This window comes from Neodiprion pinetum, chromosome 6 (assembly GCF_021155775.2).
Source record: "Neodiprion pinetum isolate iyNeoPine1 chromosome 6, iyNeoPine1.2, whole genome shotgun sequence".
Classification (NCBI taxonomy): Eukaryota; Metazoa; Arthropoda; class Insecta; order Hymenoptera; family Diprionidae; genus Neodiprion; species Neodiprion pinetum.
Genome location: NC_060237.1, coordinates 19,943,140 through 19,957,848, shown reverse-complemented (window position 1 = coordinate 19,957,848; position 14,709 = coordinate 19,943,140). Strand labels below are relative to the sequence as shown.

General features: G+C 39.5%; 3 protein-coding genes across 5 annotated transcripts in view; 2 read left to right on the top strand and 1 right to left on the bottom strand.

Moving 5' to 3' along the window:
• The window catches only part of LOC124221178 (multiple coagulation factor deficiency protein 2 homolog), a 37,302-nt gene extending 26,068 nt beyond the window's left edge, over nucleotides 1-11,234 (top strand). Inside the window, exons 3-6 of the mRNA XM_069137200.1 lie at nucleotides 8,174-8,328; nucleotides 8,397-8,483; nucleotides 8,648-8,793; nucleotides 9,033-11,234. Coding sequence (XP_068993301.1) covers nucleotides 8,174-8,328; nucleotides 8,397-8,483; nucleotides 8,648-8,793; nucleotides 9,033-9,166 — 522 coding nt within the window. The 3' untranslated portion in view covers nucleotides 9,167-11,234. The remainder of the gene's footprint in view (nucleotides 1-8,173; nucleotides 8,329-8,396; nucleotides 8,484-8,647; nucleotides 8,794-9,032) is intronic.
• NO66 (Bifunctional lysine-specific demethylase and histidyl-hydroxylase NO66) lies at nucleotides 10,180-14,004 on the bottom strand. Of its 2 annotated transcripts, none has more exons than XM_046630895.2 (8): nucleotides 13,888-14,004; nucleotides 12,859-13,579; nucleotides 12,492-12,769; nucleotides 12,252-12,402; nucleotides 11,900-12,113; nucleotides 10,868-11,235; nucleotides 10,600-10,786; nucleotides 10,180-10,374 (listed from the first exon to the last, which is right to left on the bottom strand). In XM_046630895.2, exons 2-8 carry the CDS (start codon nucleotides 13,551-13,553, stop codon nucleotides 10,303-10,305), a joined length of 1,965 nt encoding a protein of 654 aa, XP_046486851.1. In that variant the 5' UTR covers nucleotides 13,554-13,579; nucleotides 13,888-14,004; the 3' UTR covers nucleotides 10,180-10,302. The 2 variants fall into 2 exon arrangements, with proteins under 2 accessions (XP_046486851.1, XP_046486850.1); XM_046630894.2 differs by lacking the exon at nucleotides 13,888-14,004 and adding an exon at nucleotides 13,669-13,842.
• Nucleotides 14,005-14,285: 281 nt separating this feature from the next.
• LOC124221176 (tRNA 2'-phosphotransferase 1) overlaps nucleotides 14,286-14,709 on the top strand; it is a 50,782-nt gene continuing 50,358 nt past the window's right edge. The window contains exon 1 of one of the 2 annotated variants that reach the window (XM_046630937.2): nucleotides 14,286-14,601. The gene's annotated coding sequence lies outside the window, so the exon portion shown is untranslated. Of the gene's footprint in view, nucleotides 14,606-14,709 lie in introns of both variants that reach the window. The other variant, XM_046630936.2, reaches the window with a different exon arrangement.

Here is a 14,709-nt window from a genome sequence, read left to right as displayed (position 1 = left end):
TCACATTTCTAAAACCGGTCCGCGCCTCTGTAAATTTCGAATCTTGAATGTTTCGGCGTGCGAAAGTGTCTTTATCCGTGCACCGAAACAAGGCGTGTCGGTAATTTCAAAATGTATCGCTCCAAGGAATCTGAGTCCGATCCCAAGCTGCGTGAATTTGCAGAAATCAAACCTCGAAACAAGATTAGTAAAACGAGAAGACACGGAAGCAGCGGCGAAGGACTTGAAGAAGTTAAACGAGTTTGAAAACAATCGAAGAATGAAAAAGTCCTGTTAGAAATTATTACTCGCAGTGAGGAAAAGTAAAAAGTCTTTTAATGCAATTACACGTGCAACGTTAGATTGTTACGAGTCAATAATTATTAGCTTCGATAAAAAAATCATTCGGAGAAATCGGATCACTGTTAAATGTAATAAATTTTATAGAAAATATCACCGTTTCATATTTTCCGGTCAACGAATATTACGTAAAATTCGGTTCACCGCGAACACATAAACGTGCATCTCGCTTCACAGGTGACAAAATTGACGAGTTGCTCGTAAATTGACGCAATTCGCGGCATAAAATTTTTACGATTTTTCTTCCTTACTTGAGCAACCATAAATAATTCATACGATCGTATTGTAACATCGGATACTCAAACCGATCGGTTTCACGGCGACGGTTTAAAAATGCAAAAATCCGCACTCCGCTCGAGCGTAGAGGATAAATGCAATTGGCAACATGGCGGTGGTATTTGCGAATCGTTATACACCGATAACTCGGATGCGATGCGGTTGCGAGGGGGTGGCGTAGGAGGCGGCATGTTTAACCATGTGGAAGCTATGAATATATTATTTGACGGGCAGTTTCAATACGAGTCGATCGGATGACGTTACAAGCGCGTTACGCCCGGCGCATAGCTTTGGGCAATTTTCATGCGTCAAACTGCACGGCAGCGGCCAAGAAAACGTCTCTTAAACTTCCGCATTAATTATCCGTATGATTCTTCGCGCGTTATTCATCGCGCAAATTACACGGTTACAACCGATAGGCGATATATTGTTCGCGCGAAACGTTTAACGAGGTTTCGGCACGTGATGCGTGCGAATCAAACGTTATGTGCGTAGGTGCAAGGTGGTAATTTTCATTGTCAATTAAGGTAAGCCTTCGTTCGTTCGTACGCGTCGCGCCCGGGAAGTAAATTCCCGAATCACGCTCCACGGCCTCAATTTTGGGCGCATCAGTTAACCGGAAGAGGCCAATTTACCCAGACGAGAGGGAAAAAAGAGACGAAATTTTTTTTTTTTTCAAACCTGAACCGAAGACAATGCAATCAATGACGCGAACTTGCGGTGCTGATCGCGTTTTCTGCTCGTTGGCTCGCAATCGAGATCGCGGGAGGAACACGAGGACCACATGTTGAGATTTTAATGTACTTTGGACCACCCGCGAGTATCTGAAAATTCAAATTTTCTCCCATACATTTTCAAGCAACGATACGACCTACTGCTTCTCCTCCCTTACCATTCTATTAAACACCGCTGCACCCCTTCGCAAATTCAAATATCATGTTTTTCTCCTTTCCTTTCATTTCGAGATCGAAAAACTTCACGCTCGCGTGAAAATTGCTAATAATTGCTACCGCTGTGTGAACGGAAATTATTTAGTGAGATTTTTTGGTATTCGGGAAACCGATTTTCTCATTCCAAATAATAATTTTCGTAAGTAACAAAGTTCGGAGCATAATCATTTGAGGATACATTACGTTATACCTTGAGAGATTTGCTCTAGCTTCTCTCTCGTTTTACTTTATTCTTTATTTTCATTTTTCTTTTTTTTTTTTTTTTTTTAATCAGAAGGCCGTACGAAGTAACCTCAAGTAGTATTTTGGTTTTTTTTTCTTTACCCTACTCAGCGAATAAAATTTTCTTGCGCGTGTATCGCGCGGAACGATACACGCGAAGCGCGAAAGGGAATATAAGAGGTATCGGAGCTACGCGGGTATATCGAAGAAAGAGATGAAGATAACAAAACGTATACATGACACGGTGTTTTCAGTTACGTTATTAATAATCCTCCATCGAGATAGATTCGCAGAACCGAGAGAAACATCCTCTCCTGTACATTGTTTGCGGCTTGGAATCAATAAAAGCATAGCTTTAGGCTACGGTCGTTGGCATGGCAACGCGAGACCCATCCGCTGTGACTGCTCAAAAGTTGAGACCCGCCTACCGGAGGATCATCCTCGAATCGTCGAATTTTCGGTAAAAAAAAAAAAAAAAAACACCGAAAAATGGAAAGAAAAATATCGAACGCCGATTCGCGGACGATCATTACGGTACCCTCGAGGTCGATGTCGCCTTTGCATATATTCATACGTCGCGCCTCGAGCTGTCCACGTGCAAAGTTACATCCAGGCGAAAGGATCTTCCTTACGCAGATCGCGAGCGGTTGTTCAATTAGGCCATTCGCTTAAATAAAATGAAAATATAGACTCCAAATGCCTTTGTTTTAGTAAGGAAACACTTTTTCGACGATTCTGAGATGTTCAAAATAAATAGCGGAAATCGATTTGTCAGAAAATTTTACCCCCGTTTCATATACTTAACAATTAGGCATGTTTAATATGCAGTATATCTCGCTTCGAATCGTAAAAAACGAAAATCAAGATTTTAAACTACAGTGTAGAAAGAAGCGAATGGATTAACGCGAGATTATCATCTGCAAATAATTATAATACTCGAAATTTTATTTCATCATTCCACTGACCTTTTTTCACATTCCTGTTTTTTTGCAAATTATAGACATACTCGAGGTAATTGAGTATTATGCAGACTTGAGAAAGAAAAAAGGAGGCTGTTTATACCTTCGGTAAATGTCGCCGATACGTACGATCCCCCATTTTGTGTACAGACAATATTTAAACATATCAATTAGGTATGTAAGACGAAACACGAGGATTCTGTAATAAAAAAGAAAAATCAACAGATTTCTCGACAAATAATTAATAGCTGCTCATACCTTGACCTGCAACCAGAATCGAAGACGTCGTTTTATGGAAAGTGACGGTCAATGAAATGATACGTATCTATATTTGTAAAGTCCAAGTCGTGCCGTGTAGAACCTTATCGCTTATTTTCACGCAATTTGGAGCCTGGAATTAGTATTCCGTCACGAAAATTCCCGGGGGATATCGCGCGAAAGCGCGGCGAGTCCGTGACTTTGAATTTTTCCACAGCCAATCGTAGCTATTCAACTATTATTGTGTTATATCCACACATTTACACAGCAAAAAATAGCAAACGGGACTGCAGGAAAGATCGAAATGAATATCGGAGAACGATTTCCAAAAATGGTATTAAAAAAAAAGGTTTCCAAATACTTACACGTACAGTCCGGTCTGTTTTTCCTTTTTCCATCTCATTTCGATTCAATAACGCCGTCCTCGAGAATGATATTGAGACTCGTGACGTGTACCATAGCAATGCTCATTGAATAACCAGTTCTCCAGTTTTTCGGTCGCATATCGCTGGTGTATTTATTATTTGGTGTACAAACCGCTGAAAGAAAAAATTATGTTGGTGAGAATAAATTATGATAGGTACGAAGAGTACAAGACGGGATGTACGATGCACAAAGCCTTTTATTGTAATTAATTTATTCGCATATGACACCGCGAGTGAGATTTCACCGATAAAATAATACAAGACGGTCATCTTCATTATTAATTCTCCTACATTTGAACATGCATTTCTCGGTGTATAAATTTGTTTCAATTCAGATGTTAATTCTTCGATCTATGCCTTGCCGCAGTTGGCTCAAAATCGCTTAAAAGATAGGTGATTGCGTATACAAGAGTCAAGTTATAAGAAGTTACCGCAGTCGTCAAACACGTTGATCGGCGGAAAGTATAAAGAAAAATAGTAGATAAAGACTGGATGGAAATTGTACAGATTTCTGTTCCTTTGTCTTACTGTAAACACGTCGACTACGTTGACTCTTAGAAATGAGCATGTGTCTAATATGGAAATTAATTCTGTAAAGCCGATGGCCGATTTCCGATCGATGATATTCAGGAGGAATCGGGCCGTTTTTTTTTTTTTTTAAATGACTTCCATCCGATTTCTCGGTGATCTTTCATCGCGTTTCGCGGACGAGGAGGAAGACGAAGACCCGAAGAGGTACGTCGGGTCGACGGAGAGGGCGCACGTCCGGAATACGCAGACTCCGTTGAAACGTCGATAATCTCTCGTCCCGTCGTCGCGAAAGCGCGGAACAAAACAGAGAAAATACGGTAAATTCGCCTCCAGATCGTTCTGCAGTTTGTTTATTTGTCTGGCGTAGATCCGATAAAACCTATTCCGGTTATTCCCGGTTGATCGAGGCGCGGATTCGGCCGTGGAAATAGCGGAGGTAAGTTCATCCCCGCTTGCATGCAGGGGTGCTTAAAAGCTCCCGTGCAGCTTGCGACATAACCTGCAGTTCCTCGGTCCGAGTCCCTTCGGGTCGTCGAAGGGTCCCGGGTGAGATCCGATGCCCGGATAGTCACGGGCCTCGATCAAGTGAATCGAATTAAAAATTCACCGACAATGCAGCCACGGTTTTGAATTTCAAACGACGTATGCACTTGCCTCGGGTTCCGATATGGCGCTTGCATTAAAAAATAACGCCCCGTGAGTTATCGCTGTATACAGAGAAATTTTTACTTGTGATTGCTGCAGAGTCAACGAGGATGTTGGTTGGCCGAAAAACGATACTTTTTATTAATTAGTTGTATTTATAAAATTTATTATTATTTTTCACGTTCGTATAAAGCTTCGAAGACCTCTGTAATAATAGAGAAATTGAAAATACTGGTGTTGAAAACAAATGCTTGGATAACGATGCTTCGTTTCGATTCGGTTGAAATTGTTTGAAGTCTAGTTTATTCGTTCGATTTCATCCTACGATTACTCATTTTATTCGGATGACTTTTATTTTTTGCATCATTCACTGAAACATCTTTTTTCATGACGTTTGCATCGTTGAATATTTAATTTTGCAACAGTGCAGCGATATTGTTTTTAATCAAGAAATGGCTATGTTGAATTGATTATCGAGAAAAGAGAAAATCTGTTTCGATGACTTTGTAGGAAGTACTCGTTTCAATAAAATGAGCTGGCGTAGAGGGTGTTGAACGAATTTAGTAGATTTCAAACGATTTTGAAGCAATTTGAATTTTAAAATTCTGGTAGTTTGTGTTTTTGCATTTTCGCAGACTAATGCGTGATCCACGGCTACTCAATGTACTACTACATCGATTTTTGGCCAACCTACGTCCATTTTAAAGGTTTCAATTTTCTGCTATAACCGAAAACCAAAATTCCGTTTAGAAAATGAAACAAAGTTTTATATCCGTAACCAGAAAATCTATACGGTATGTACATACGTATTAATACTGTTTAAAAAAAAAATTCTTTTCCTTACTTGTACTATATTTTTGTACAACTATTGCAATGATTTGACATTGGTGCGACGGTAAATAGACGCCAAGGAATATTTAACGTCAGAATAACCAGAAAATACTCTATCTACAAGCTCAATTGCACCGAGCAGTAAGTTGTACCAAATTTTCTTTCAATTCCAACAAACCTAAGAAACGAAATACTTCTCACAATCGGTAAAATCTACTCGTAGATTCCTCGCAAACTGTTCGACTCCGAGCACGTGGACGCCCGAAACAGGAAACCCGCGAATTCGAACGGCAGCAGGTTCCGTTCACCGCGAACCCCGGGAGGCGAGCGATTCGCGTAAGGCGACACAGGTTCGTACATATGGGCTCGACCGATGAATGGACCAAATGATATAAATTATTTATAGATTTCGACACCCGGAGGGAGGAGTTGCACGACTAGGGTGAGACCCTCCGGGGGTCCACTCGGGGTCCACTCGGAGTCCACTTGCGCTCTAAGCCCCTCAGGCCCCCCAGCATATGCATCCGCCCCTCTTAAGCCGATAAAATTGATTCCTAACTACCCCGAGCTCGTGTAGCTCCGCGTCTTTTGCCACCTACACTCCGTTCCGCGACGCGCAAACAATGCGCTATGCACACACCTAATGCATCGTACCTACGAGAGACGTGCAAGCGATATTTCAAGTGGATTTGTATAGCCCGTTACAGCTGGTGGAATGCACGCGGAGTGTAACCTCGACAAATTTATACTCGTGTATATTTCATCGATCAAACTCGCTGAATTAATCAATTGAATCAGGCGCCTGTAACAGGCACGTTTCCTTTACAATCATTGTCGCGATCAGCCTATAATTCAACCTTAACGACGAATAGGTAGGTAGACTGATTCGTAACTTTTTCACTCGGAACTGCGTGTAATAATCGATTTTCTTCATCTTCTTTTTTTTTTGAAACTCGATGAAACGAAATGAAACTACTATCGATGAAACGAATAATTATTCCACTCCTGATACTGCATTCTCCTCATTCCCTCACAGTTTAGTTTCTGAAGGTTTCACTTCTACCACGTGTGAATGTTTTTTTTTTTTTTTATTCATAGCTCGTTCTTCTTCTCAGTGAATTATTTCGGTGGCAATTATTGTAATCGATTTACTGACACTGCCATTTCTGAAGTTGAATTATACCCTCATCGAGTACGATGAAAAAATGTACCTAGTAGAGATCGTTGCGTGAACGAAAAGAAAAAAGGGATTCACCGTTTCCAGCTCTGAAAATTTGAACAGAAAATAGATCGTTTCAGAATAAAATATGCACGATCATGACGTGCACAGGCTGTACAGCTACTTCAGGAGTTGACTCATTACAAGTGCAACCTATTGACGTATATGTATCTATTATTCTTCAAACGGTTTCATTTCCTTTGAAACTACAGGAATAATCCATAGAAGTAGGTACGTATAAGAACACTCTGCGACGGATATAAAACTTTGATTGGGCAGCGAAGGGTCAGAGGGACAGAGGGACACACACACACACACACATACGTACCAAGAAAGGCAAGCACGTGAGTGTACAAACAGGTATTGATACAGGAATATGTATACTTTGATTGCCGATGATAATCCAACCCCAGTGCAAATGCCCGAGCTGATATGGGGTGATGAAAATGCGAGATAGTGAGTTGAAAACACAGGATTGAACTTTGACGGAGGCCGGAAATAGGTCTTGGTTTGTACCGGGGGTTGTTTGCCCCCCTGCCCCCCCCCCCCCCCCCCTTATTTCGTATCTTGAAACATATTTCCACAGGGTGACAGTGCTCCCGGGGCTGAGCGCGCCTCTCGGACCCCCCGAGTTCAATCTAAATCAATGGCCTTGTGGGTAATCGTATAATAATTACCCTGCACCGCACCACGCATCTGTCACCAAGAGTGTACGGTGCAGCGTTCTGTTCACTCCACCCTGTCCCTACAACCCTCGTTTTCTCTGCCTGACATGCGTATTTCCTAGACCCGTGTATTATACCTATGTATGTACGTAGTACCTCGCTCGGATCGTCAGTGAATAAATCACAGCAGGTACTATTGTTCCATCCAGCCAGTAGCTTTCTCCAAGTGTCGACGATTTTTGTCATTCTCTCGATCAAGTTTATGTACCGATATACATTTTTGAAAAAATTCATTTCTTTCCGTAAAGATACTGATTTATTTTACCGCAAACATGGTTCTTCAAATTTTATACACCTAGGTACAGATATATTGTTTCATTTGTAAATTACAATCTCAATTTTTTTTCAGATAAGAATTCAGGCTACATGCAGTTGTGAAAAAAAGTCAAACAACTAAGTGCTGTACACGGAATAGAAGTCTGATTAACGAAACATGATATACGTAAATTTTTATGAACTTGTTTCAAAGAATCTATACAGTCCGTATTGATCACGATTTTACTCGTTTTCCAATGATAAATTAACTTTTTTTTATCATTTGTGAAGGAAATTGGCCGCCATCAGATTTTATATACATATCACTACTCCCAAGGGGCCTCATTCTGACTTTTCGATCGGAGCTACTTTTTGCTTGGTCAGAATAGCGTTCATCAGCGTCTTCACCGGTGACGAAAAAAACAATCGGATCAGAGCCCAATTATTGTCGGATTGATTCGTATTCTTGTGCAACATTTCCTTTATCAGACTTGCCACGCACTCGTGTATTGAAAAATGATTATACCCCCGAAACTAGATGCTGCTCCTGGTACTGGCGGGACTCTTCGTTGAATTTTCCGTCGGATTTCGTGGACCACATCATCCCAAGAGCGGGATTTCGCATCATCATTACGCCCCGCAAAAGGATGGTTTAAAACTGACCCAGGACGCCGAACTTTTACACGACGCCAGGTACCCGCAATTTCTTACCGTCTATACTCACGATTATTTACTAAACTAATGTTCCGTCTTTCGTACAGCCATTTGAAAGAAGACTTGGGTGCCTTAGCGGATCAATTGGATCTCTCGAAAATGTCTGATCAGGAATTGGAGTTCTATTATTTCAAGTATGTATTGTAATCTGTCTCACGACGAAATATTTTGACAATGAGTAGTAACGATATGTTAAGTGTTGCGTACAATTTTCAGTGATCAGTGATATTCTGTTGATTGAAAAACGTCTTAGTCTTCTTCCGGTCTAAATCTTTTTAACAATCTTGGTAATTTACAGCTTCCACGATATTGACAATAACACCAAACTTGACGGTTTGGAAATCCTTAATGCAATTCTGCATACTTTGCACCAACACGAAGGAGACGAAAGGACTGAATATGAAACAGCTCGGGAAAATCTAGAAGAACTGCCTAGGATTATTGGTAATTGGTTTCGATACGGCATTCATCTTCTACTTCATAAAAAACTACGCAAACTTTCGTATTTGTTACTCGAATCGGTTAAGAGCTGATCAATTTAAGCGTCTATAATATCTTCAGGATGTGGCGGAAAGAAGACAAACAGCACAGCGATTAATTTGTTCTATTGTCAGTAACAGAAATTCTCTGGAAGTATTTTTGAGCCTGAAATATGACCGCGAACTCCCTTATTTACGTTATAGATCTAATTGACAATGTGCTTGAAGAAGACGATCTGGACAACGATGGATACTTGGGATACATCGAATACGTGCTCGGAAGACAACGGGATGAAAATACAGAAGCGAAAAGAGATAAAAAGCTCATAATACCATAGTATAAGGTCTAGATCGATTGGCATTATTGGCTTATAGTGATTTCGTGTAATTAAGATCGCGAGGACCTGGCTCAAAGGAAAGATTCAAATTATCGAAAGGAGGTTAGGTGTACGAATTATTCAAGGTATGTACATCTGAGATTTATACACATGATGAAATAATACGCGGAGACCCGCAAGACTAGACGTAATTAAATTTTATTCGCACAATTATTATTGCGGAAAACGCGAAAATATCAAATTCAGTTTCGGGTCAATGTATTTTCCTGAAATATGAAAGTTTTATACTTATCGTTACTATAACTGGTGATACGGTATAGAAAGAAAATAAGTACGCTGTCTTTCTACTGTGAACTGCAAAATCAGTGCCAATCAATTTATTCCACGTATTGGAGTTCGCTAGATATTAAGTATGTACGTAACATATATATATGACATAGAAATGTATACACAAATTTTTATTTATATAACTGATTATACAGTGATAGTTTTGTATTGTATTGAAACAGTTACGGATAGTACTGTACGGATAGAAAATTATTCATACGGTCATATCATTCGAGACGATATTTCAATAGTTCTCAATATTATCCCTTGCTATTTCAATAATATATCAATTGGCCGTACCCATATCTTTAGTAATAAAATAAACTCAAATATCTCTATTCTGTGGAAGATTACCAAAAGTATTTCGGTTTCTTCTCAGACGTTCCGTGATTAAAAGTTAATAATCTATCGATAGTCTGGATTGAAAAAGTAAAAAACACAGTATTGTGAAGAAAACTATTTTCTACGTAGATAATATACTTTTCAATACACAAGACGCTCTATAGCCTATCGGGACCCGATTGTCTCTTTACGGATCGGTGAACATTACATTCCGAAATATAACAAATTTTTCGAATGGAAGTAAAATTTACTTTTCCAAGTGAACGGTGTGCTTGTATTGCACGGAAAATTCAAAGTTTATTGTTCAACCCAGACCAATCACCGTCGGTTATAAGATTTGTCAATACAAGTTTATTTCTTTTATTTTAAGAAATTAAATGCACGTTTATGCTTTATTTCACAAGTTTGCCGTTAAAGTCACTGATTACTCTTATTTTGCACGGGAGGTGAAATCACTCCCTCGTAAATTATTCCACGATAGGCAATGGTTGGTCCGTGACGAGAATACCTCTCTCCCAAAGATCCCTCACCACCTGGATCTGAAAGAAAATATTTTTCTATTATTACCACATGTACTTCTAACTTTCTTCATAGTTGAGTTGCCTTTTTGCTGAATGACCACAGCGTGTCTGTAAACAGTAGACGGATCTGTATCTAATTCGTGTTTAAATAGAATACAGTTACGTCAATAGGTTTCGTGACCCGTGGACTGGTAAAATTGAGAATAACAAAGTGATTAGATAATTTCATAAATCATCCGTTACCTTGCTGTCTTCCTCGTCCAGAGGTAAATCCTCGACTTTGATATAATTAGGATACTGTCGAATGATTTCTTCTATAGCGGGAGCGTGTTCCTGCGATACCTCCAAGAACTGTGGATCCAACTCGCGATATTCTTTCGAATTCTCGGTAGAATAATAAACTTTGAGTCCGTCCTCTTCTCGCAGCAATCTAAAATGTTATTCAATAAATAATCATTTGAGGTAAAACTATGACACTAATATCAAATCAATGCTACCCAGGCTCACATACCTTATGCAATATGCTCGGGCCAATCTTATTTTCGTATCTGGTTCTACCTCAATTCTGTTCACTACGATACCACCCTTTGTCATTCTCTCCCCGTCCTCGTATATCGAACATGCTTTTTCTTCTTCTGTTAGCACTGGCGGAAGAAAATCGTGGATATGCTTCTTAGCCATTTCGTCAGCAGCTCTGTCAACGTCTATGTATTGGACTAGTTTAGATAAGAGGTACTGTGTTCTTCGTATAAACTTAGTCCTGTCAATAGTGTCCGTATCCGCATGCGCCAAACCTACGTGCTGAAGATAATCCAGCGGCAAACCTTCGCGGAATTCAACATCTGATGCAATAGCTTTTTCCAACGTCACTGGGACAAGCTATAGTTTCAAGTAAAACGCATTATTGTGTTATTTATTAAATCACAGGGCTGGTAGCATTCAAGCTATTTAAAATACAGTGTTGTTCGGAGTAAAAACCGACCCCACATATAAGATTCGGAGACAGTATTTCAGGATGTTTTTCTTAGTTACCCGCACATAAAACGAGTCTGCGTATTAGACGAGGATAATTTTGGCGGGTGTAGTCAACGACTAAAAACGTTGAATAAGAATTCTCGACCTCGTATGTAATATATTATAGATTCTTGGTGATCGGTCAATTAAGAAAGCGTAATTTTAAAATAAAATTTTTTTAAAATAAATCGTTCTGAGGAGGGCCCATATCCGGGTCGAAACGTCAACTAAAATTACGCTTTCTTAATTGACCGATCACCAAGAATCTATAATAGACTAAAAACGTTGCCTTATATTCAAAACAATATGGTAATTCATCGTCTTATCTGTAATAATTACTGATTTGACATAATGATCTTAGTAACTAAAGCTCGATCCGGGAAAACTTGTTTAAGCTAAACGGGATGGCATGAAGCAGAAGTTGAACAGTGTTTGATACTTTGAAAATATTGTGCGTTTGATCTGCACGATATATGAGATATCACGCAACCAATAAATAATTTATCAAGAATCAATATTATTTTGATACCTTGTCGAAAAAGTCGCCCCAGCTATTCCTCTGATAGACACTCAAGGTTACGTGTAAACTATGAGTGTCATCGATAGTTTCACCCTGATGTATAGTACCTCTTGGAAAATACAGCAAGTCACCAGTTTCCAAAACTATATCCATTATCGGTTCTCCAATTTCTGATTGATCGAAATCATCAGAGGACAATCTTGGTAAATATTCATCATCGCTCCTAACCATGCATGAAAAGAGGAGAAAATATCCGGATTACACAACTTTTATACATGGGTGATAAATTGAAACACAAGATTCTACTTTGTAAAATACATAACAAGCGCTGTAATGAGACGATTTCAAAATTTGCAATTACCTCGGTTTGTATAGACGCCATCTCTTTTTACCCTCTACTTGCAGTATAAACGCTTCGATATCATCGTAATGCGGTGCAAATCCCTGAGTATTCGGTGGTGTCAAATAAGCGTTTGCCCCAACAAAACATCCAAAATATTCCTGGAGGGTGGCTAAAAAATTATTAAATTAACCAAAGGTCTGGAGTTTGAAAGTAAAGCTCTTAATATAAAATTTCGGCTTTCATTAATACTCTTCATACCATTCAATACATGTAATTTGGGTATAAAAGTTTGGGGATTCAACAGCCTGACCGAACAACCGTTCGCATAATAATCCCAGACAACACTTGGCAATGCACGACCAACAGGATTGTGCGTTTCTCTTTTGCCGTCCGTGTATGAAGTCACATCGACATTCTTGGTGAATTGCATGTAGTAATTTCGCAAGATTGAATCTATTAAGGGTGTGGAAATAAGATGTTTGTAATAGCTCGAGGTGTTTCTCTTTATGTATAGTGGGGCAAGCTCCCAGCTTGTTCTGTAATGAAAAAATAACATTAGATAAAAAAAATCGTCCTGGAGAAAATGAATTTTTTTCTTTCAAGATTGATTTGTAATATTGTTTACTTGTAAAAAGCATCCAACTGAAGTGGAGAAATGAGCCATTCAAACAGTTTTTTTCCATCATCGATCGAACCGGATGGTGTTTCCTCTTTATCCTGTAATTCTGATTCATCAACATCACTCATAGCTTTTTCGGAATCCGATTCCGGCTTTGACTTCGCGACATTGCCGGGAGATTTTTTGCTTGCTTTCTTCTTCGGTGCAGAATTTACAGGTGAGGTAACTTTTTTTACAACAGCCTTTAGTTCTGTTTTGTCACCACTAGATCTGAGAGTTTTATTTCTTAATTTGGGGCTAACTTCACTCTCGGCAACGGCCAGTTGGAATGCCGCTTTTGATTTTCCCGCAACGGACCTTCTATTATTAGGTGTTGCTGATTTCGATGATGATTTATCAATTCCATTAGACAATCTCTTCACCGTTGATTTTGAATTGCTTGACGATTTCTTTGACACGCCTGTTGCAGTTTTCATACTTTTTTCTTTCAAAAGTCGGGACATTTTTTGCGTCTTTTTTCCTTTTTCATTTGGCGTCAAGTCGCCCACAGACGCCGAACGTTTCCTCGGCTTCTTTTTACTCGAAAGTGCGGCGGAACTGTGACGCTTTTTAGCCGGTTTCGATGAGAACGGGCTCTCCGGTGTTTGACGCATTTTCGAATACGCGGCAAATGCTGATATCGACGTGGATGTATCACTCATTTAGGAAATATCCAAATGAAAATAATCTGCGGAACAAGAAGACGCCGTGTTACTTGCCTACACTCAGTTCTACCAACATCGGAGTTTATTGAACCGTATAAAGCAGGCTTCTAACCTGCAAAGTTTCAACAAAGCCGGAAACTTTTGAGGTTAGAACGCCGATGATTAGGTTACAGAGCAATTACGCCTTCAAAGAGCACATATTTCTTATTTGAATTGCTGATGAAATCAAAGCGACGTTGTGTTTCTGGTATTATTAATAAATTTAACCCCTTTTCTTACATCTACATGACAATAATAAACAAATTCGCTGTGCGTGGTACACCCTACTCACCGTTTACTTCTAAGCTTTCACAGAAGGGTTCTGAAATCTGAAACACTTGAGAAGTAAAATATGTATATCGACCCACGCATCGCGCAGTAAGTTAAAGGCATGCGACTTTGGCTAGCGATAATCATGATATTTTTAATTGATCAACTAGGAGCATGAAATTTCAGTTGATTTTAGAAGTGAGTTAGTTTCATTTTACGCATTATAGATCGCTGCGATTTTATTAAATAAATGAAAGAATATGTGCAGTTTTCAAACGTCCCCGCGCTGTCCGACATCTTAGCGTCACACGTGACGTCACGCTTACAGCGCAGTGGGTTCTGGGTACGTTTCGATTCGCTTCGAGCACATCGAGAATGCGAGTCGGCGTCGAGAGAGACGAAGTGCGTCGTAATATCACGCAGTTGACAAGGACATAATACGTAAATATCGTGCATAGATCACGTGATGGGTCGTTCGTTGGATGTTCAGAAAACAAGTGTGTGAATTTAAAACATTCTTTGTCCGTCAATTTTTCCGTCAGAGAACCATATTTGAAGTAATACGCTAAAAGTTGTTTGTTGGAAGTTGTTTTAAAGCGTGTCAAGTTTATCAGGTGTCTCAAAGTAAGCGGCGGCCGTTTCACTGCGAAAGATGAGAATCGACAACTCTTTTCACGACAACTGACGCTTTAGAAGTGTTGCTTCACTAAGCAGCGGCAGAATTACAATCTGATATGTAGGTATGTATTTTCGATGATGAATTACATAATTCTGAAACTGTATTTTCAATAATGTACTAATCCGTTGTTGTCACTGTTGCAATAATACATATAATTACCATGTA

Excerpts from the sequence above, each read along its gene's own strand:
- NO66 (XM_046630895.2), bottom strand. The coding sequence starts at position 13,553 with ATGAGTGATACATCCACGTCGATATCAGCATTTGCCGCGTATTCGAAA. Across the intron at positions 12,770-12,858 it reads CAGTTGGATGCTTTTTACAA|AACAAGCTGGGAGCTTGCCC; the intron begins GTAAACAATATT and ends TTTTCATTACAG. Across the intron at positions 12,403-12,491 it reads CAAATTACATGTATTGAATG|CCACCCTCCAGGAATATTTT; the intron begins GTATGAAGAGTA and ends ATAATTTTTTAG.